At 40.1% G+C, this 22,991-nt stretch overlaps 1 protein-coding gene across 1 annotated transcript in view; it reads right to left on the bottom strand.

Annotated features, from left to right (window-relative positions):
• Positions 1-22,625, bottom strand: part of LOC140236834 (apolipophorins-like) — a 55,889-nt gene extending 33,264 nt beyond the window's left edge. The window contains exons 1-20 of the mRNA XM_072316772.1: positions 22,504-22,625; positions 20,516-20,560; positions 17,134-17,294; positions 16,016-16,270; positions 15,016-15,153; positions 14,293-14,482; positions 12,546-12,798; positions 11,418-11,592; positions 10,438-10,626; positions 9,670-9,816; positions 8,818-8,962; positions 7,770-7,934; positions 7,214-7,338; positions 5,840-6,013; positions 5,029-5,169; positions 4,040-4,257; positions 3,377-3,556; positions 2,237-2,381; positions 1,417-1,518; positions 251-416 (exon numbers count right to left, since the gene is read on the bottom strand). Coding sequence (XP_072172873.1) covers positions 251-416; positions 1,417-1,518; positions 2,237-2,381; positions 3,377-3,556; positions 4,040-4,257; positions 5,029-5,169; positions 5,840-6,013; positions 7,214-7,338; positions 7,770-7,934; positions 8,818-8,962; positions 9,670-9,816; positions 10,438-10,626; positions 11,418-11,592; positions 12,546-12,798; positions 14,293-14,482; positions 15,016-15,153; positions 16,016-16,270; positions 17,134-17,294; positions 20,516-20,560; positions 22,504-22,585 — 3,196 coding nt within the window. The 5' untranslated portion in view covers positions 22,586-22,625. The remainder of the gene's footprint in view (positions 1-250; positions 417-1,416; positions 1,519-2,236; positions 2,382-3,376; positions 3,557-4,039; positions 4,258-5,028; positions 5,170-5,839; positions 6,014-7,213; positions 7,339-7,769; positions 7,935-8,817; positions 8,963-9,669; positions 9,817-10,437; positions 10,627-11,417; positions 11,593-12,545; positions 12,799-14,292; positions 14,483-15,015; positions 15,154-16,015; positions 16,271-17,133; positions 17,295-20,515; positions 20,561-22,503) is intronic.
• Positions 22,626-22,991: the final 366 nt, after the last annotated feature.

The following is a 22,991-nucleotide window of genomic DNA, read 5'->3' as shown; positions in this document are numbered from 1 at the left end:
ACATCCCTCAGTGAGGGAGATGAAAAAGAAAGACTACAGACAATAAGAGCAAAACCCGAAGGAAATTGAACAACAACAGAAAAAGGAAAGACCTTCCATGAAACTTAGTAACTACACTCTGCATTCATTTCTGAATCTCAACAAAGAAAACTACTAAACACTGAAATGCTGTCGAGAGTTAATGTAATATGTGTTTGTTTTTTAACAGATTTTTGGCTTACTGCATACAGAATAATGCACGTGTACATACCTGTGATGTAATTATCGGTTGTCGGTGACATGCTGTGCACAAGTACTGTCTTGTTGCTACGGTGATAGGTCAGGTCTAGCGAATAGGTTCCGATGGATTCACTGCCTGGCGCTCCAACAAGAATGTGGACCTGGTCAATCTTTTCGATCTCTCCATTCCTGAATGCCTGAATTGTGATGAAGAGTAACCGACATATAATTTCAATCATCCTCTATTCCATAATTTCGAACGCAACCTGCTATGTACATGGCAAGGACAATTGAAAAGGGGCATACATTGTATCTCATTAAATAACAAGTAAGTTTTTCATATTGGTTAGGATTATTTAACTGTCATATGGCAAGCCATGTGTCTGCACGGCTGTGTTTTGACAACAGGGCTACAAAGCTTTGCACAGCAAAGAAGGAAAGCCCGAAGCAGAATGATTCCGATTAAAAGCTGAAGAAATTGCTGATATCAAGCACGCTTGAAATAATACACTTCACAAGAAATCACTGGGACACAGACAAATGAAGCAGTCCTTCCCCATAATTCACATTTTATTTAAATACCACAAATAGATGCATTTTACTATCAAAGAAATTGAGGTAAGTTAGGAGTCATAAGCCCCCCCCCCAAAAAAAAAAAAAAAGTTAACAAAATTTTCATTAATACAATTTGTGCAAAGTAGTAAACAAAGATAGTGTCAACCTTCTGTCTGCATAAGTTGAAGTTCTTCTGTCTAAAAAGGTACAACACTATGCTTTATCAGCATTTTTTTTTTCCTTGTATGATCTATACCAATTAATGTATCATAGCTTCTAATCTAGTCAACATCCATAATTATTTGTTACTATTTACAGCAACTGGATGTAAGCACCCCATTTTCAGTGATGGTGACTGTGATGGATTAGGAGACTCCTGGAGAGTAATATGCCACTGGCCTTTCGTTTGCCATTACACGAGTGAACTCCATCACTATTTCTCAGGCTATTTGAGGCAGTCCTGGGCCCCGTTTCATAAAAGATGTTAGGATGTCAACTCTTGCTGGAATGACAACTTCCCCTAGCAACAGCCAATCAGGAAGCTGCATTCTTGTCATTACCATGACAATTGACATTCCAGCATAGAGTTGCCCTGGAAATGACGGCAAGATCAAACCCTCTGTGTCGGTGAAAGATACTCACCTTTTCTGTGTGGTATCCGACCTCAAGGTCGTAGGACATCAAACTCTGATCTAGCTTGTCCAGTGTGATGTTCAGCTTCCACTGATGGAAGAGAGCCTCCAGCTATAATGTATAGAAAGATGACCCAAAAAAAAAAACATAAATAAATGCTCCCTCATCCCCTGTGAAAATTTTGTCACAGTGGGTAAGCATATACAAAGATATCTTACATTTAACTGCTCTTAATTAGCCCTTTCTGTGCCCGGGACTTTGGAGGGAGTTTTTTTGTGTGTGTTTATTGGCACTCAAAAACACTTACAGATTTTAAGAGCACTGATTGACTGATTGTGTATTTCTGTGTTTTGTGCTTGAATGTTCATAAGACACCTAGTATTATACAAATGCCTATGTGTTTAATGTTCATCTGAGCTTCAATACAATTTTGATCTCGATGTAACTCTAGTGTGTCCCTTAATGGTATGCCATTAACTAAATAGTAACCACTTCTGTAAGGACCTCATAAACAGTTGCAAAATTCTGTTCTTAGCCTTCAGTGTACATAAGTGTACCTTCACAAAATATGAGTTATCTTTTCTACTGGTTTAAAAGTGATATGGTAAAAAAAAAAAAAAAAAAAATCCCATTTTGTTGCCAGGATACCGTTTTCTCCTGAGGAGTTGAGAGAGTTCTGGATGAAAAAACAGAACGTGACAATTTTTTTCTACCATCCAACGCAATATCTCTGAAGGAGAGAAAAAAACAAACAAAACAAAAGCAAGAACGACATCTCAATACTCTACACCTACAACAGTGCAGAGTCTTGGAAGTTCTTGATACTTACAGGAGAACACTGGAAGCCAGGTCTCCTTCCATCAACATGGATGCGGTATTGTCGGTTCTCGAATGTCTCGTCGATGGTGTTCACCCCCTCCTCAGTGTCAGCCACAGGAACGAGGGCATTGTCCTCCATGAAATAGAGGGAAGAGCTGCAGAATTGTCAGAAAGTTAAGAGAGGCAGATTTTCTAGATGTAAGCACAACTCTGAAAACATCCACCATATTTGGCAACTAGCTTTCAAAGTGACAATGCAAATGAGTGCAAGGGCTGCCCATAAAAGTTTCAGTCACATAGACATGCACATACACACAAAAAAAACAAAAAAACATATATAAGTGTTTCAGCAGCAGCAGCACCACGCACACCAGCTTCTCAGCTTCACCAGAGTATGTGACCGTGCATCACAAAACGAACAAAAAGTCGCACCCCTTGATTTTACTTGAGGACTCGAAAAGGATGAAATGGGTCAACCGAGTCAATCTTCAGTTTTTCATATTTTCTGAAAGAGCTATCCTTCTTCTACATTATTCTTTAGTTTGGGATTATATCATGAATAGAAAAGTGTGCTTTCAGCAGTTTTTCTACAGCTTATTTTTGGGGGAAAATAGAATGATCTGGTATGTCTTACAAGTCCCCTTTCCATGGTTTGAAATCCTGTACACACTCTTCACTTTCAAGTCTTAATAACTTTTGAAAGGATAACTCTAATGCTTTGAAAGTTGATATTAATCATGGACAGAATGTGTTAATAGAACATGCTCAATTTCACTTTAATCTGATAATTCCTTCATTGTTGTTGCTCCAGTGGCTTACATCTTGTGTTTTGTCCCATTCACTGCACAGCTGGCATGGCTTGGTGTAAAGATTAACAATTGATTATTAAAGCACTTGAATAGACCCTGTACTTGAGAGCCTCTTTTCTCAGTTCACACTTTTCCAGAGCACGCCAGAGTGTGTGCTTTCTTTCTAGTATTTAGATAGGTCAGGGGAATCCATTTGAATTGAGTTATACATCATTTTAAAGCTAAGAGTCTGCTCTTTCAGAATCCGCCCTCAACTGAAATTCCGTATCTGGCAAATTTTTGCTGGTTTTGTGATGCAGAGTCACATATTGTATCTTGCAGCTTTGAACACTACTACTTACGAGGCATCGATGAGAGTCTGGCGTTTCGTCGGGGCGTCCACCTTCAGCTTCAGCATGCCGTTCTCAAAGCCCAGGCTGCCGCCCACGCTCACGGAGGCTGCCAGGTTGGTCTTGTGGGTCAGGCCACTTCGGATGCAGGAGGTGTTCACCATCATGCTCGCCTGGATCTCAACTGCAGCGCTGCAGGCATGAAACACACAGAAACAAAGTGCAATATCCCATCATTGGAAAGTAAACATTCATGGAGGGCAAATCTTCTTCAATGACTTTAATACATGTATGACTTTGAATACTATACAGAACTGCTGCGGGAGAGACTTCCATCTTTGTTTGTCTCTTTAATACTACATGCGCACAGTCAATGATACACTCAAGTTGTAGGGGTCACTGGGCAATGCAATTAGTGAATGAAAGGTGCAAACTACGCGAGTATCAGTAAAACCCAGTGCTACACAGAGACAGACCATCCTGGTTAAGATACGTGTACAGTGTCACATTGACACATGTATCGTTAAACTCTTGACATCCAACAGTGTGAGGGCGATACATACCAATTCAATTCAATTCAATTCAATACAATTCAGGTTTATTTCACACTTTAAAAAGAAATACAGCATAAACCAAAAAAAAAGTACAACATGAGTATCGTGATGTTGTACATACCTCGGCTCCAGTGATCCAAAGATGGCCATCCTGCGTGGCTTGGTTGCCATGCCAACGACATCCAGGCTGCCCGAAGCTTTGACAACAGAGGTAAGAGCACCTTTGATGCTGACCTCCAGGGGCAGACCGGCGATGGTGGGGACGGAAGCCGACGAGGGTTTGAAGTTCTTGTTCACGGTGTACTCACGGGTCCTCTCTTGCATCAGCGAGGCAATTATCTGGACGATTATGCAAACAAAATTCAGCCTCATGAGTCAAAATCCATGTACTCGGACAAAATTTGAAGACAAAATTACATTTAGCATGAATAAGAAATCCTAGTGATGTAGAGTCCACATTATATGCAAACATTACACGTAGACAAAAATGTGCCAGGGCTTCTATCATAGAGCCTTGAGTGACTACAGCTTCAGGGCACATCACTGTAGAGTCAAAGGCGAGAAGTTATCAATATGGTAGATGAGACTGCACACCGCAAATTCATGCCTTAACTTTAATTCTTCATTTCTTGCATTGTCAAACTGAACTTCGGAGCACCCCATACAGAATGAGATGAATTTGAAAAGCAAATTCTTGTATCCACATTAATTCTTTGTTTTCCACCCAAGAAATAATGGCGGGCATCTAAAAATGCTGCACGTCTGTCATGAATGCTCACTACTAATGATTCACATGTTCAATCAGACACAGATACAAACATGCAAATCAGCTCACAAGCACACTAATTCTCAAAATCATAAGCGAGATTTGTTTTGTGCCATCACTCTTGTTGGCAAACTGCAGACACAAAACATATTTCTATCCCTTACGCTCATACGAATGCCAAAGAAAAAAGGCAAATGATGCTGACCCCATAGCGGCTCATCCCAGAAGACTAAAGATAGTCAATCAACAGTATCCATCCGACATCTTGCCATACAAGATTTTATATACATGGCTTAGTGAGTGAAGCGGCAAATTTCATGAGGTGCAAAGCCTTCCTAGCTTACCGTCATCATGTTCTCCCTGCTGAACTTCTCTGCCATCCTGGCGAAGTCATCCTGATCCTTGTACGCCACCTCAGTATCCATCAACTTCAGCGACAATGAGGCCTCCTCGCTATCCTCTGTCCACAAGTGGTTCTGGTCATACTATCATTCAAATGCAAACAACACAAAATATTGCATTCACTTCAATTATCCTATCAGTCAGCACACTCACAAATTTTAAAAGAATTTCCTTTGGGATAGGCAGTGGCCATACGATTAGAAAATATTTGCCATTAATGAGAATTTCAGGTTTACAAAAATGAGTTTTATACGTGGAACTTTTTTTCATTGAATTCGGAAAGCAATTTCCATTCACCTCATGGGTATTCGAATATTTATATATATCTCATAGAAGTTACACCTGTTGACAAAAATACTTAGAGCTGATTTTCATATCCCTCTCAAGCTGTTGTTTCAGAGATTCAAAGAAGGGCAGGGTTGAAGGGTGACCAGGATATATCTGACTTAAATCGTTAATGTCTACTGAGAAATTCCTTTGCAGGCTTGTAAAGAAATAAATGTAATCTTTTCACAAACTGAATCTAAATGCAGGGATGCACACTAACCCATTTTTTCTACTGGTCCAACCTGTCTGTTGGACCAGTAGGTACCCAGTTTTCCATTTCTTACTGGTCCATTCCTGAAAATATTACTGATCCAACAGTGATTTTTACTGGTCACGGACCGTCGGACCAGTGCCAGCGTGCAGCGCTGCTAAACGACATTTTATTGGATGGGTTCTAGAGATCAAAAGGTCAATCACGTCCTCTACCTTTGCCTTGATCTTGTTGATGGACGAAGCCTTGACTCCTGCCCTCCTGTGGCGGGATGCTTGCTTCTTGAAAATCCGCTGGACGTGCTCCACCATGTTCGCTGTCCGCTCCTCGCTGTCCTTCTCAAGGAGAGACTCGAAGCGCTCCTGCATACCCTCAGTCCTGGCCTCAACCTGATGGGTGTAGATCGAATGCATGACTCAGAGGAAAATCTAAAAACTTCTACCCTCAAGACTCAAGTAGTCATATTTTCATTCATAGCGCATACCTAGGACTTTGCCATCAGATAGATACTTAGAATCTATCACTGAGAAATTCCAGATATTTAGAAGTGAATGACTAAGACATTATTCAGAACTTTGGACAGGAGAATGTCAACAAAAATAATCTCATCAAACAAAAAAAAAATATATGTGCAGTGTCATTTCTCTTGCAGTTGTCAATATGATATAGCTTACAGACACAATATTTTTGTCTTCTCTCCATAGTTCTTTGGATTGGTCACTCTGTTAGTGCTTGTGGCATAAAATGTCCTTAACATTTATGATCTGCTCATTATCAGCTGATTCAATACAGTTCAAGCAACATGACTGCAGCACACAGCTGACTGGAATCATTCTATTCTCTCAACAAACCATTATACATCCGACAAGAGTACAGTACTGTATGTGTGACCTTCAATTTACATTTTCATGAAGTTCATTGATCTTGAGCTCTGACCATCAAAATTGACCGTGCCATATACCACTAGATATTTGCAGCTGATGTAATGGCTGGAAACTCATATCTTATATACAGTACAGTTACACTGACCTTTGACCCTGACCATCCATTAGTCACCCATAGCCTAAAATGTTTATGCAAGTAACTGATTATTCCATTCCCACCAACACTGTAATGCAACTGGACATTCCCAGCTTAAGTAACAGCTTGACATATTTTGGAGGGCAAAAGGGGTGACCTTTGATAGTTTACTCCAATTATTTCTTTTTAAATATCTGTGTACCTATTTCTATCCTTCCTCCCAAATTATACTAGCATCACACATTGCAAGAAAAAGTCACAGCTGGAAAATGCCATATTTAGTCAGAAGTTCAATGACTTTTGACATTGAGGGATTTTTGCCCAAATTCTTTATCAGTTCACTCGTTTACACGTCATGCAGCACACCTGGGCCAAGTTCTTAAAGTAGCCATCACACCCTTTGTCTTAAATCATGACAACAAAATCTGGGACAGAAAGAGGGACAGACCAACAACCTAAGCACAATGTCTCCAGTGCCCTCTGTGGCAGAGCATAAAATGTTGCAGTACCACCATTAAAATATGTCTAATTATTGAATACCCTTTTGACTGAACTAATAGGCGGCTTACCTCAAAGAGATCCAAGCCATATCCAAAGAGATCGATGTTGAAGCCAAGGCGTGCAGTCCTCGGGAGGTAGGACCGGGGGGAGAAGATGAGGTCGCCATCGACGTGGATGCCATTGCCAGACTCCTCTGTGGAAGAAAGCAGCCAAATCATGACGACTTTGACATCAACATGGGGTGTTTATCCTGAGGAAGGGGACCCTGGGGTTTTCGTCTCTCTTCACATTTTTCACAACTTTGCAAAGGCGTTGCTGTATCCATGACAATTGTAACACTTGATTAATTAAGTCAAAGAAAAGTCTGTGCTAAATCAAAAATCATCTGATTATTGAAACATAGCTGTAAATTGCAGTGATTTAGCTGTGAGTGGAGATGAAATATGATGTGACAGGGAAAAAAAAAAGTGTAGTGCATTTCAAGGACAGAGATTGTTAAATATATAAGTCCAAATATAATTACAGCTTGCATTTAAGTTGACATAGTGCATAGTGCCTCGAATTATCAATAGATGCAGATGTCAAGAATGAACGCTTGGTTCTGAGCCACGCAGGCATGCTCACCGTTGTACTGTGAGAAGGCGTAGTTGCGAGAGAACTTCCTGATGTCCATGTCGCACTGGGTAACATTGACGAGTGGGCTCTCTTGGATTGAGAGCTTCAGGTCCTGCTGCAAGGGATCCTGGGAGTTGAGCAGGTTGTGCAGGTGACTGGAGACGTAGCAGCTCACTGAAAGAAAGTCATAGTGCAGGCCACAGTGAGACTAGCATGATACCAACCATCTTCACCATAACCACCTTGAACCATGCACTTCCATAACATGAAATCTACAACTCCCTTTGCAACATCTCCAGCTGAAGGCACCTTTCAACAATTTTTCCAGTTTGAAAAATCTCAGCTGCACAGTCCTACATGCTATCAGAGTGTAAATATGAAGTCATGCTAAAATGACAATTCAAAATAAACACAAAATGCTTCAAACAAAACTGAAAATCTGTATGTGACTGAATATGCCATTTCATTATTTCTTATAAACTGTCACGCTAGAACATTAGTAAACTATTCAGTTAACATTGTACAGCTCTGTAACAGCATGGTGATATTTTGTTTATAGATCTCCATAGTGACAAAAATGATTCTCCAAACTTTTAAATTATGAATAGTGTTCCCTGAATAGAATAAACTAGTCAGGAAACAGTGTATCAGCAGGGGATATTTTGCTTACAGATCTCCACAGTAACAAAACAATTAACAAAAGCAATTATTAAACAAAGATTCAACAAGACAGTCAGCATAAAGATGCCAATATTTGCATATATGATATGTATGAGATTTCTTGGAGTGATAAATACCATAAATCGTTTGCACTCAATTTTCATAAGAAGCAGCAAAAAATTGCCCATAGATTGAAATTTAAACTAAAAAAACACACATAATTGTGTTTCTATCCTTATGCCGCAAGCAGAATGCAACCTTTATACAAAACACATCACAGAAGTTCCATTCCCTCTCGATTCAATATAACCACATACCATGATGAAAGGACTCTTAAGACATCGACTACAAGACGGCAGGTATTGTGTTGAATATTCAACCACAATAACATGTTTACCTTGGTTCGTTGGCTCTACTGCCATCACTCGCGCGATGCCCTCGAGGAGAGTTTCTGAGGGGCATCTGATGAGCCCTCTGTAGGCAGCAATGCGCAGCTCGCTGTCGTTGTCCACAGTGCTGAAGATTTCCATGAAACGGTCAATCTAGAGGAACCAAGAGACAAGCATATTCTTCCATGAGATCCATGTGGACTCCAATCCACAAGGTGGAAGTTTGCTTTACCAGAAAGCATAACAGAGTCTTTATGACTTACACCCAACATCACTTGCCCCGTTGTCATCACTTGTTCTCAAAATTATAATTTTTTTTTTTCTTACAGATATGCAGACGGTTAGCATCATTTACAACCTCCACCAAGGAGTTTATGGTTTATGGTTGAAATTGTTTGTCTGTCTGTTTGTTTGAATGTTTGCAAAATAATTTTTTTTTAATGAACAGATTTAGATGAAATCTCAGGAAAGGCGGACAATGACACAAGAAACAGATGATTAAATTTTGGTAGTGATACCGATCAATGTCTGGATCTAGAATTTTTTTTTTTTTTTTTGGGGGGGGGAATTTTTTTTAAGGATTCTGTATTATTGGGACGTGGGGCCAACAAATGAGGGAATTCAAGCTGTGCGTACTTGAGGAGAACATCTGCACACATAATGCACATAGTCAATCAAGTCACAGCAAGAAGCTAAGGTAGAGACACTAGCAAGGTTTCTATATCACTGGGAAATAGGGCCATTTTCAGCATAAACGTGTATATTGGTGGAAATGAGCTGCTTGGCGGAGGTCTGCACTCTCAGAGTGCTTTTCTACTTGTAATGTGTAACAGTGAATTTGCAAAATGTTGATGACTCACAGGCACTCGATCACACGGCAGTCTTCGGTGGGCTTCGATGGAGGCCAGGCGAACCTTGAAGGGGTTGCGGTTCCTGTTGCATCTGTTCATGAGTGCCTTACTTTGGACGAGACCCATGTTACCAATAGCCTTCAGTGACATCAGCATCTGTGACAATATCCAGAGCAAATGACACTCTTATAATGAGAAGTGTTCTTTGTACAAACTGCTCATTTTATATGGACATACATATGTTTGACATAAGTACATAATCATCTCCTTATTAACTTCATTAGCCCTGTTTAACCAGGAAGTTTGAACAAAGACTGCAATAATGCATCTTCAATGAAATAAGACAGAAAAACAAAAACTGGATCGCAACTGATAAACAAATTGCCCTAAATCGACATAGATTTCATGAATTTGAATAACAATAGGTGAAACCAAATGATATGACTTTAACATAACACTGCTTGTTATATCACATTAATTCAGCCATTTTCGGAAAAAACAGAAAACAAAGTAAAATTGGTGACTGTCACCTTCTGTGATATATCTTGTTGCAAATTTATAACAAATTTTATTTTCATTCAAGTTATTTCCTTACAGAGTATATTCAAAAAATTGTCTATTACCATCTATCCCAGACACAAACAGTCAGGTACCATAATCTTATTCAGCCTGTCTTTGCAAAATTTACATATAAGCTATACCATCACTAAGACCTTAATGAACATATTCTATGATGAAAAGTGCTTAGTATGGAAAATCTTTTGAAGTTCAATTCACCTTCTTTGTCTCTTGTTCTGTCTCTGGGGCACAAGAGTTGTCGAGGTTATTTTCAAAGAAGGCAGCAATCTCTAGGATCTCGCCGTCGCGAGAGCAGTCATCGGTGGCGATGGTGCAGTATTCATGAATCATAGAGGAGAGGGCATAGTATGCCGCATTGTCCACATCTGCCATGTTGGAGACAAAGCGCTGGGAAAAGAAAACGTAACATTCCAGATGCACCATCAACGACCACATCACAACAGTTCAACTTCAAAACAAGCAGCGGCGGACAGGACACCATTTCATGTAAAATTCTGAAAACTACATCTGATGACCAACTAATACTGTTTCATAGCAAAAATGGAAACAGACACAAAACACATTCGAGCATTTACTGCACACAAGCACTGCATTATTAACCTGTTGAGGACGAGTCCTGAGTATACTCGGGCAGGCATCTCTGTGAAATGCGTGTTATAGCAAAATCAGTCCGTCCTCAACGGGTTAACATTGGATATACATATCCTGAAGGCTAGACAAATAAAAATGTGAATTTCATAATGAAATGTCCTCAACATCAAAACAGTGTCAGCTGCTCACTACTAAGATATCATTATTTCACCAAAGTCACCCCCTTTTCTGCTTTTAGTTGTACATACATTGCATTTGTTAACATTTATCATCTTTGTTTTTGTTTTGTTTTGTTTTTCACAGAGCAGCTGAAAAGAATCTATATAAGGCTGTGACTGTTTGAACTGATAAGAAATATATGCACTGATTATTTTAGACTCTCCTCACTTTTCTTTCCTTCTTATAGCCATCTAGGCTTTGTTTTAAAGTACTTCAAAATATTGACAATTCCTAACCAATACATTGAGATGACAAATCGTCCTCTATCAGCATTCCATATACAAGTCAAGGTGAAAAATGTCCGATTCTTCAGTTTATCACCACACGACACCCCAAATGGTCAACTGAATTTCAGTAAGAATACTTACATGCACTTGGTGAAGCATGTCCTTGGTGGGATTCTTGATGAGGACGAGCTTCATAAACCACTTCTTGAGGTAGACGTCATTTTCTACAGCAGTGTTCTCTGTTCTCATGATAGCGAGGAAACCCTGGACGCACTCCTCAGAATTGCAGTCAATCAAGGCATCCTTCACCATGTTTCTACAGCAGAAGAAAAAAGAAATTAATTGTTGCTCTTACAACACACTGACAATAAACAATAATCAACTGAGATAATACAGGCTGTAACATCATAACCAGTCAGTTACCTTTGGAAAATAACATTTTGAAAATAAAGGGGGGAATTAACTTTCTGGAAACTGGTTGTCACCAAATTTCAGCAATGTGAAAAAGATGACAACATAATATGATTGGCAGGCAATGTTGTTGCACAAAAATTTCCGTCAGACCCAAATCTGGTGGTAGAAATAATGGATGTGTAAGAAATACAAAATGATGCTCTTTATTGGAGACTTTCATGGAAATAAACACAAATCATCAGCTTACAACTGTTAAAGTACACTTGGATTTGCACTCCGATGGCTGTTTTGAAATTCACACAAGTTAGGAAAAAAGTCAATGCTTCTATCTATCATGAATGAAACAATCTATTTCCACAGGTCTAGAGCACTTGAGTCAACTTTTATGGGACAATTGTTTCGTGCATGTGTTCCTGTTATGGCTGCTGAACATGGGTGATGAATTTAGATGCTGGAAGAAAAAAAAAATTGCAGTGCTTGCTATTACAGAGGAGTTGAAAGTGAATACTACAGTTTTCTTTCAAGATAAAAGTGCTTTTTTTAAGAGGGGTAAAAGTTAAGAAGAATGTTGATTGGAATACAACAGGAGACAAACAAGGAATTTTGAGCAAAAACTATGTCATAAAATTAAGCTTCTATGCCTTTAATAACGTACCCTATATTTTTCACCTACATGATATTCCATGTCCAATCAGAAGTATCTGGACAATATTGCTATCAAATCTCATTTTAATTCTTTTATTTGCTCCTCTCCTTTCTCTGCTCAAACAGAACAGTGCGTCGCTCGTACAAATCAATTTGTTTTTTCTAATCCCTAGCTAATAACCCAACACAGTGACCTGTGCACTTGCTTACATTACATCAGTCCGTGCAGACGACTCTGGGCAGATCCGGAAGAGCTGGCTGATGACACTGCTCATGTCATCGGAGTCCAGACGTCCGAGCTGATTGGTCAGGAGACCGAAGAGGGCGGGTGTCTCTGAGGTGACACCGCCGTCCAGATTGGAGCAGAGGGTCAAGAGAGTTTCCCTGACAGTCTCATCACTCGCCGAGATTCGAGAGTTGGCGTCTTCAAAGAGCAGATTGGTCTGACGAGCAAACACGCTTCCTGCAGTCAAATGGTACGGTTATGATATTACTAACACCCCCTGCAGTCAAATGGTACAGTCAAAAATCACTGACACCCCCTGCAGTTAATGCACTTAAAGTTGTCTTTGTTTCACTGATGTTGAATGATGATATTTAAAATTTTGCTGTAACCATGTTCTATGTTATAATATTCTTCTCACTTATCTTACAAAATCCAAGATCTGGACAACTGGTAAATTGTACGACTGAGCCAGTCTTTAAATCATTGAGGTATTTGAAGGCAATTTTAATTCACAGATTTCAGATAAGTAAGCATAAAAATAATGAATGTTTACGCATGTTATGGATAGAATATGTCATGAGGTGAAAAGATAAATGATCCATTCCACAAGGCACAGCCAAGTTGAGTGGATCAATAATTTCATCTTTCACCAAGTGAAACATTCTGTCCATTGCATGAATGAAAAACATTCATTATTTGTTCTATATAGCACCCCAAAATAGATCCCTGTCATTTGATATTTCATGAGAGAATAAGCAAGATCTGAGACTGAGCGAGCGTTGAGCGCTATATGCTAGCACTCTGTCCGTCAATATGCTTGCTCACATGCACATTGCACACGCAAGTGTTTTATGTAGCATGGAACCAAGATTGCATGGTAAATGGAGCCACAATTGCACAAATGATGACGTAATAGTAAAATGGGCCAAATGATTGATGTCAAACAACCAATCAAATGACGAGGATCTATTTAGGTGTTGTAAGATATTTTAGTTTCTAGCTGAAATTGTAGTCTTGCTGGACACATTCTAGATGTTCTGTCAGCCATTTTGTTGTGATGCTGAGCTGACCAGCACACTGACCAGACCACTCAGAGAGGATGTGACTTTAGGTTTGAATAAACTAGCATTTATCTTTTGGTATCAAATATTTATAACACTGCACAGGATGATGTAGTCTTGTAAAAATCTGATCCGATGCCTGTTCTGTTGTTAAGTGCTAACTTAAAGGGGATCTTTGGATGATTTTCAAACTTTTACATTTGAGCAACTATAAGTTAGTTATACAGAGTACAGAATTTCAGAATTTATGATTGGGATGAAGAATAAGAATGTTCTCAAAATCTATAACAAATTGTAATGAATTGTAATGAACAAGGATGACGACATGGCAGCCTCACCATCAAAATGCATAAGTCTGGCCTCAAGGAAGCAGAACAACAGAAGAGGGCACGCACACACAGGTGAACTTGCAAGAAAGTGGCATTGTAATGGAATTACACTGCTACAATTCTGAAATACATGTATGTGACGCTCCTATGTCATCAACACTTTTCAGTGTAATTTGTTTAAGGTTTTTCAAAATAGTGATTTCTCTGCTCAAGGACCACAATAAATTCCACCAAATCTATCCATTGAGCTGTTGATTTGTGCACTGCATGATCGATGTGAAATTATGAAAATCGTCTGGAGTTCCCCTTTAAGTATGCAGCAGGCGGTGCGCAATGCTCACCCAACGTTGTCTCAATGCGGTGAGTGACACTTCTCCTGGTGACGGTGGTTTGCACTGTTGTCAGAGGCTGTCTGCTGTCCTCCGGGAAAGCCTTCAGCCTGTGCTCCTCAAAACAGGTGACACTGCGGAGGCCCGTATCATCCATCAGGTAACGGCACTGGAGCTGGCTGGAGAGCGGACTGACGGTGGGCTGTAACCAGGCATGGATGTATAGCATCATTGACGGTTTTGTTCAAATATATGTGATCGTCAAGCTTATAACAAAACAACAACAAAAAAGTAGGCCAAAATGAATTTCCATTAATCTACAAAGTTAGAGTAAGCGCTAAGTTTTAAAATGACATATGACTTGTAAAAGGTATGGTAGTTTTGATGTAGATGGGGCTGCAAGATTTTAACTCTTTGTGTGTGTTTGTGTTAGTGAGATAATGAGAAACCTCTTCGGAAAATATGAAAGAATATGTAATCTTACTAAAACTCAAAGTTCATTCGGTGAAAATTGGTCTTCAAATGGCTGAGAAATCCAAACAAAGCAATTGTAATAAAATGCAACAAGCCACGATTTTGATCAAGACCACTTTGTTTTACATTGTTTTGGGATATCTCAGTCAAAACAAAACCACTTTTCACCAAATAAACTTTCAATTCAATAATTTCAATTCGATTTCACACATATCACTCAGATCTGAATATGAAACACAGAATACAGTATACTTGACTTACTGCAAATGCATTGACCATGACAGCATCAGCGAACATGCTGAGGCGCGTCCTGTCCTTGCACACGAGGTAGTCCTGGGTTTTGATGACCTCCCGCCCCTCGCTGTGATACGATGGCATGCAGGTACCAGTCACATCAGTCTGGACATTGAAACAAACACAGAAATAAACATCATGAACGCATCATCACTGGCGGAACTAGAGGGGGGCACACCGGGCGCACACCCCCTATTTGCTGTTAAAACAAAAGAAATAAAAATGAGATGAAACCCGGATGTAGCATCAGAAATATTGTTTGCCCCCCTCTTTACGGAATTCCTGGATTTGCCCCTGATCATGGTCACAGTTGTTTTTTATCCTTGTGGAATGATGGAAATAAACGAAATGAAATGAAATGAAATGAAATGAGTACCTACCCGCTGCTGCTGCAAGATGAGTTACACAGTAACCATGTTCAGAAGGCCAAGGGCAATAACAAAGAAGCTTTGAAGAACTGATTTAGTTGCTGACAGAAGGTTGTTAATTGCTTCACAAAACCAAAAGATATCAAGGGCTAAGAAGGCATTATAAGTGAGTTGAGACTTTTTTGTCTATGCTGAGGATTTCCTTTTCACTCTTGAATTTTCTCACCATTTTATCTAAATTTACTTTATATCTCTAGATAGAGTACAATGGTCATCGTATCATTAAAGGATTGACTTCACCTATTTCTCATATCATGTCTCAAAAGCCTTCTACAAACGAGGCAAGCGAGCTCCGGTCAGCAATTTACCCTTCCATCACAATGCTTGCCAACATCAGGTGGCAAAACCTAGGTCGATTTTACTGGTCTATTTGCAATCCCCAGAGTAGGAAATGCAGGACAAATAGATTACTCACAGGCATTTACTTAGACAGTAGAACATTTTTTTCTCTGATGGAGTGGATATTGATGTGATTATTTTAGATGATGGGCAGGATTTCGATGAATGTGAAAAAGACGATGCTGATTTTAGGGACATACCTCCCACAGTCCAGCCTGTCCCATGGCTTCTCCCTGTCGCACCATCCTGGTTTGGATGGTGGAGAGGAAGCCGCGCTTGATGTTCAGGGCGTCGAGGTCCTCCCCTTCCTCCGGGCACACCGATGTGATGGTCCCGTTGCTCTCCATGGAGAAGCGCAGTGGATGGGCCTCGAGCAGAATGGCAAGTTCGGAGGCATCCTCTGGTGTGGCGGCACTGCCATCTTCACGCGTCCGCTCAATAGCGACCCTGTCAAGCTGTACACAAAAGACCCCCCCAAAAAGAGGCAGGTGGTTAATTCAGAGCCAGGTGGTTAATTCAGAGCCAGCTAATATCAACGAACAATTCGTAAACCGTTCACATGAATGACTAGTCACTGTCTAGTCAATATGTCATCTACTGAAATATTTCTGCCATTACAGATTTTTTTTTTTTTTTTTTCAGATGACATATTGTCAGTCCTACTTTGGTGTAAAATTTGTGCATGTGCTGTGTTTTGGATTTTGAAGGACAACAACAAAACAGCTAAATATCAGAGATTATTCATAGTCCATCTTGCATGGTTGGTTACCATCATGCCATTTCAAACCACTTAAAATACATAGGTCTCAGTCTTGTCTTACTACTATTTCCTGTTAAAATGTTGGGTAAACATTTTTTTATTGAAGAAAAGACTACTGTTTTTAGGTATCATTATCTTTAACATTGCAATCAGACAAAAAGAAAATTTCTCATTATTAGGGCCCCATTTCATAAAAGATGTTATGATAGCAACTCTTGCTGGAATGGCATCTTCTTATAGCAGCAGCCAATCAGGAAGCTGGATTCTTGTTACCATGACAAGTGACATCCCAGCAAGAGTTGTTACCGGTATCATATCAACTTTTGATGAAATGGGTCACAGGTCACGAAGAAGAGGAGGAGGAAGGGTAATAAGGAAGGGGCAGGAGGAGGAAGAGGAAAAGGCAGCAGAGGAGTACATGGAGGACAAAGAGGATGAAGAGGGAGGAAAGAATCAGAGGGAGGAGGAGGAGGGAAGGAGGAGGAGGAGTTAGGCCTTGAGGGAAGAGGAGGTTACTGCTGGTAGAGGATGGGATGAATTCCAGTCATTTCACTTTACCTTGAGCACTTTCTCACATGTGGACAGGCCCTCAATGATGGCAGTAGCTACTAGCCTGACCTGTGAGGTCTGCCCCGAGGGATGATCGTCGTCAATCAAGCTGTTGAATGTCACATCATAATCGTAGTAGTAGCTTTTGAAAGCCCTGAAAATGCCATCATCTGTGTTGGGTTTTAAAAAAAAATAAAAAATCAACAGTAAGTGCACATTACACATTTAAATTTAACGCTCGAGTCATATTTAATACGACAACATTAAAAATTAATATGGATTTGGCTGGACACTATATAAGCAGATATTCTCATATCTAAATCTTGAATTTACAACTTTAATCATTAACGTTAATATGTACCCCCCCCCCCCCCCCCCTCACCTAACATTGTAGTTTGAATTCCTTTATCCATGTACTGGAACATCTAACGTTATGTCTAAAGTTAGAGCGTCTACAGTAGTAAAATGTTACACCTTCGAAACGTTACACGCATTTTGGAACCTACCTTTTCAAAGGCACACTAACTGTTAACGTTATAACGTTATATATAAAAATGAAAGCAGGAGAGAGTTGAAATATTAAACAATTTGTAAATAGCTTCATTTCGTTTCTACACTTCGTTTCTACACCAGCTACTAGTCCCTTTAACATCTATTCTCTTACCGACCGTTTCGAAAAAGCTTCACGGAAGTTTACAGTAGAGTAAAGAGGTTCTATGTAAGAACCTCTTAGGGCCCTATCTACAAAATAATACGTAGGAATCCAGCCCAAAAATGACTGCAATGCAGACATAAACACGCACAACTGAATTCACCTCAAATCTCTATGCAAGGATGACCCGCGCGCGCGGTACCCACGTATGCGTACTGTACTTCTCCCAAGCCCTCCGACTGCGCTGACTGGGAGTACTGGTACTCTATGGCTGTACTGCAACCACAGGGAGGTGTAAGAAAAGGAGAGACAACTCCCAGCTCTCTTGATCCTAAAGATGCGCGGCACCGCCGAGACTTGAAATCAGCAGGTGCTTTGACAAAAGAGAGCATCATTAATCGGGACTACTAGTATAGCGCTCTCACATCTAGAAAATTTGACTTGTCCCCACAGCATTTCGCTCTCTCTCTTTCAATGTGATGGCAACAATGAATTTGTGTACCTTGAATTGAAGCAGCGAATCAAAATGCAGTGTAAAACTGTTTAACAGTAAAAAGTTTAAAAGCACGCTGGAGCACGCTTTAGCGGAGTACTTTATTTGAAAGATCAGCGGAAATGTGCGCATTATAGAAAAATATTAGGTTTTTAAGAGGGCCTCATTTTCATTTCATTTCGATCTGCGCATTACGAAGAAACTAGGAATACATGTTTATAATATTGAATTCTTTCCTAAACTACTCTTAATCAATTCGAGTATTTCATTTAAAATTTTACGGGGAAATAAAGTTTGTAATTCAACGAAAGGTGAAATGCGCTCTTCGTCTCCGAATTTCGCCTTGCAACTAGAGCGGTGCAGAGCATCACTTCAAAGCGTATAGTGGAATGCTAGACATCCCATTGTAACGCTTTGAACCTAAACATGTGTTTGCATGAATTACGAAGAGTTGTCTCTCCTTTTCTTACACATCCCTGTTGCAACGTACCAACGTGTAGGCTATATATTGCCGCTAACTACTGAGTACTGGTGGAGTACTTCTACTAAACTGTAGTCTCCGTATTACGCAAGATTAGGTCAAGCGTGACGATGTAAACAAAGTTTACTCGTGGTGAGTCGTCCTGTACATCGTGTATGCAATGCAATGACGGTGAGATTCGTGGAAGCGCTAAACCACTGATTTTTTTTTTTTTTCGGTTTTCTTTGCGATGTTGTAACCGTTGTTGAGGACGTAGGGACGAGGAGTAATATTTTCATGGCGGTAAAAACTAACTTACGTTTCAAACTTCTCTTGCGTTATATCCGTTTCATCAGGGAGATGAGATTGGTATGCTATGTTGAACAATTCGATTTCTTAATTGTTAGTGTGGATTTCAAGATTATTGTGTTTAGAGGTTTACATGACAATTGTAAGCCCTATAAGTCACAATCCACCTGTAGACCAACCGTGATGATCAATAATTAATCTTAAAGTGACAAGTTCTGAATAATAATCTTTATTATTATATTATGCAAATTCTGGTTAACTAATGCCTATTTTGATGTTTCTCTTATATCACGACCAATATCTCTTATCAAAAACAAAATTTTAAACATTTCAAAAAACAAAGGTGAATTTTTAAGTCCAAAACAAATAATTTCGCAAGAAAACATGTGAATGAAGAAGAAAAATAAAGGGTATTGTGACGAGGATGAAAAGTAGAAGTGGTGGTTCATAGTAGCGGAGTGGTATAATGATAGAACCGCATGTCAAAGTAGCAGGTTAATCGGTCATTAAGGTTGCAGCTGTTACTGCCCACTTTTGATGCACTACGCTGTTCCCGATTAATAGACGATCATGACCGCAAGATAATGGCATGTAGTCCTGACAGATAACCTATTATGTCGGCGATGAAGATAAACGACGTCACCTGTTCGGCGGAGTGACCGTAAACAATATACTTCATTACTACAGCCACCGAGCGTAGAAGTCTTTGTACTATTATTTAGCAAGACGTGGGAACGGGGCACCGCTGACAAGGTAGGCCTATTATATGCAAATTTACAGAGCCTCCTGTAAATATAATGCTTTGTTGTCATCAGCTGAGAGGGAACCTTTCTGGGGATTAAATTAACGATTCACTGCCTTCTCGATTCCTGCAGATTTCCTAGAACCCGCCAGCTGATATACAGTTAATCTTCCCGACAGTTGACAACTTCCTACACAGGATTTTAATCGTCTTTCCCCTGTCAGCCTCGAGACATTGTTGTTGTTGTTCAGTGAACATAACACCTCCCTCTGCTATAGTGATTCATCTGACCATAAACAATTTTGACAATAGGCCTATAGGCCTACGGAAGGGGGGAGGTCAAAACAGAACACGATGGTTACAGGTTTTCAGTCCAGACAATAGATCTGGTTCCCATTGAACTGTCACATTCTCACGTATTGATTCAGGATGAAGTGGCATAGGTATTTTTCCAGAGACAGTTGAACTACAGTATAGAATCTCCGCATGGAATAATGGTGAAATAAACGCAGACTCGATACAATACTCAGTAGGTCCTATATAAAATGGTGGCACCCTTTCACAGTTTATTGATTGTTCTGACCTGCAGGTCAGAAGACGTTCGTCGTGTCCGTATAAAATACGCGGTGATTTTCTCTCCCGTTTTATCAAACTTTAAACTGTTTAAAGTAAAAATGTTCTCTTACGAGCAGTATTCGTATTGTGCAACTACACGATTAGTCTTGGTATACTTACCATTACTTTCGCATTGACTCGCACAGAAGTTGTCCCTCACTGGTCCTGTGAAAACATAGAGAGAAGAAGAAATTAAATAATCTCTTTTGCGTCAAGACGGACTGCCCTATGTACCTGCAATGACTCCGTTTGATATTGTGCTAATTGCCGTATGACTTTCTTTGTACTATGTCGTATAATGAAATGCAAATATACAACTCTTACAGTTTGAATAAATCATCCTAGATCACAGTTGCTGTTTAACAGGATGGTGAAAATTAGATGTTCCCTTCTCCAATCCCTCCTGTTCCTCACTATTCTCCATCTCCACCTCTCTGTCTTCTGTTTTTCTCTTCTGAAAATTTCATTCAATAAACCCCACCATCACTCCCCGCCATCGCCATCACTATCTCGCTTTCATCATCAGTCGACCTTTTCCCACTTCATACATGTCGTTTTCTTTTTTGTTTTCAATGACCTTCTGTTACTCATAGTTATTTCGCACTTCCTTAATGATGTCTTGTTTCCAACTCGCTTCTTTCACACCGAGTAAACTAACTGCGAGAGGGCCTTCGACAGAGACTAACTTCCTCGTCACCTCTCCTGCCCTCCTCCTTTAGTTCAGGAAAATTGGTACCTGGTGGTTAACAATCAGACTGGTTCCCGTTTTTGTATACGAATGGGATTGGATGGAGGCCAAGCCCCCGTGACACTTTTCCTCGAACCCAGATTGGAAAATGAAAACGACAACTTCTTTGACAGCATCCCAGCGCACCGGGGAACAAACAATACTTGGAAATAATTTATGAGCTCCGGTCCTTTTACGGGCTTCCCTCGATCTCAATCGTGCAGGTCGAAAAGGGCCTGCAATGTTTACACCACGCACAATAACACGGTCCTCGTATAAAAAGGTATGTTGTTCTCCTCCTCCTCATCTTCCTCCGCTTTCATCTTGTAATATTTTCCGTTCTGTATATCTCTCATCTCGTAGCGAATGTTCATGCGTCTGCGTATATCCGAGTCCACACTACAAACTACTTCAGTATCATGAGTATACAGGACGAAATTCAAGGCCCAACGGGTATAATAAACACAAGTCCTTCCTTTTTCCTCACACGAGGCAGCTCGGACTCCTTCTTCATATCCACTTCTTGTCATTTCTTACGATACCAACATCTTTCATCTCTTTCCACCTTCCTGGTTAGCCTTGGAAATTTAATGTTTAAAAACATAGCAATCACGTATATACGCAAACCACGCAGTAGAAAAGCGATGCTTACATCGCTCATCTGCTGCATGTAAAACTGCAAGGAAACGTTTATCCATCGCATATACTCCAGTAGTTACATTTGTCAGAAAATAATATCTCCCAGATCATGCTACTAATAACTACATTGTATGATCTACTGACACTGTAAGGCCTACATCTCAACACGAGACTTTCACTTTAAAAAAAATGCACATTCCTTGCGAAAACACTGATTACTTCACATTCAGAGCGGAGGAATAACAATTTGATTAGACATTGATAATGTCTTGCATATAGGACTATCGCACTCATCGCGACATGTATAGATTATTTAAAAAAAAAAACAACGATGTTCTGTAACCCGCGGAGAGATATGTAAAGAGATAAACAGATAGATACAGATAGAGAAGATAGGCAGAGTGAGAGGGGGATGAAGATAAGGAGAAGATGGACATAGAGAAAGAGTTAGAGATGAGAGGACATAATTGATAAAGTTAACAGGAAATATTAAAGGCAATGTCAAAAAAAAAAAAAAAGAGAGATACAAATAAAGCATTGTGCTACTTCATATTTCCAAACACACACACACACACAACCTGACATAGGATTGAAACCAAGGTGGTACTCCAAGCAACAGGTGCGGGCGAGGAAAAGGGGAAAAACATGGATTATATCAGGAAACACTATGTCATGACAGCATTATTAATGGGCAACATCATCATGGTTGGACATCATAAACAATAGGACAACGCAAACTCACCAGCTAGTGACCCAGCCGCTACACAAGCGAGGACTAAGAGCGCTTTGAAATCCATAATTGGGTTCCAGTATAGGATGTACATCCAAAAGGAACGCAATTCGTGTGAGGCTCTTCTCCGGGCCTTGCGTCCAACTATTGAATAGAAGATGTTCGGTCTTGCGAATATATAGCTAAACTTTGTGCTCCAATCACGAGCGAGTTTGCCCCCCGTGCGCGGGTTGGCTGGAAGAATCGCTCCTGCGCAGAACTGGTGGCTGTTCCAATCACTGGCATGTGCCCCCATTGCTCTGGGCCGTGGTGGAAGAAGGAACCTTGACTTTTTTTTTTTTTTTTTCATTGTCCCTGTTGCAAAGCAACACCGGTCTTGATTCGAGACGTTTTTCTGATTTATTTTGTGGTTGATAGGGTCACGTCTTGAATTTCGCTCATGTTTGCTTCTTCTCGTCGTTTGGAGAAACAGTGTTAACTAATCTGGAATGAACTGACTA

This window comes from Diadema setosum, chromosome 13 (genome assembly GCF_964275005.1).
Source record: "Diadema setosum chromosome 13, eeDiaSeto1, whole genome shotgun sequence".
Classification (NCBI taxonomy): domain Eukaryota; kingdom Metazoa; phylum Echinodermata; class Echinoidea; order Diadematoida; family Diadematidae; genus Diadema; species Diadema setosum.
Note: the sequence above shows the minus strand (reverse complement) of the source record. Positions and strands in the feature narration are given on the sequence as shown.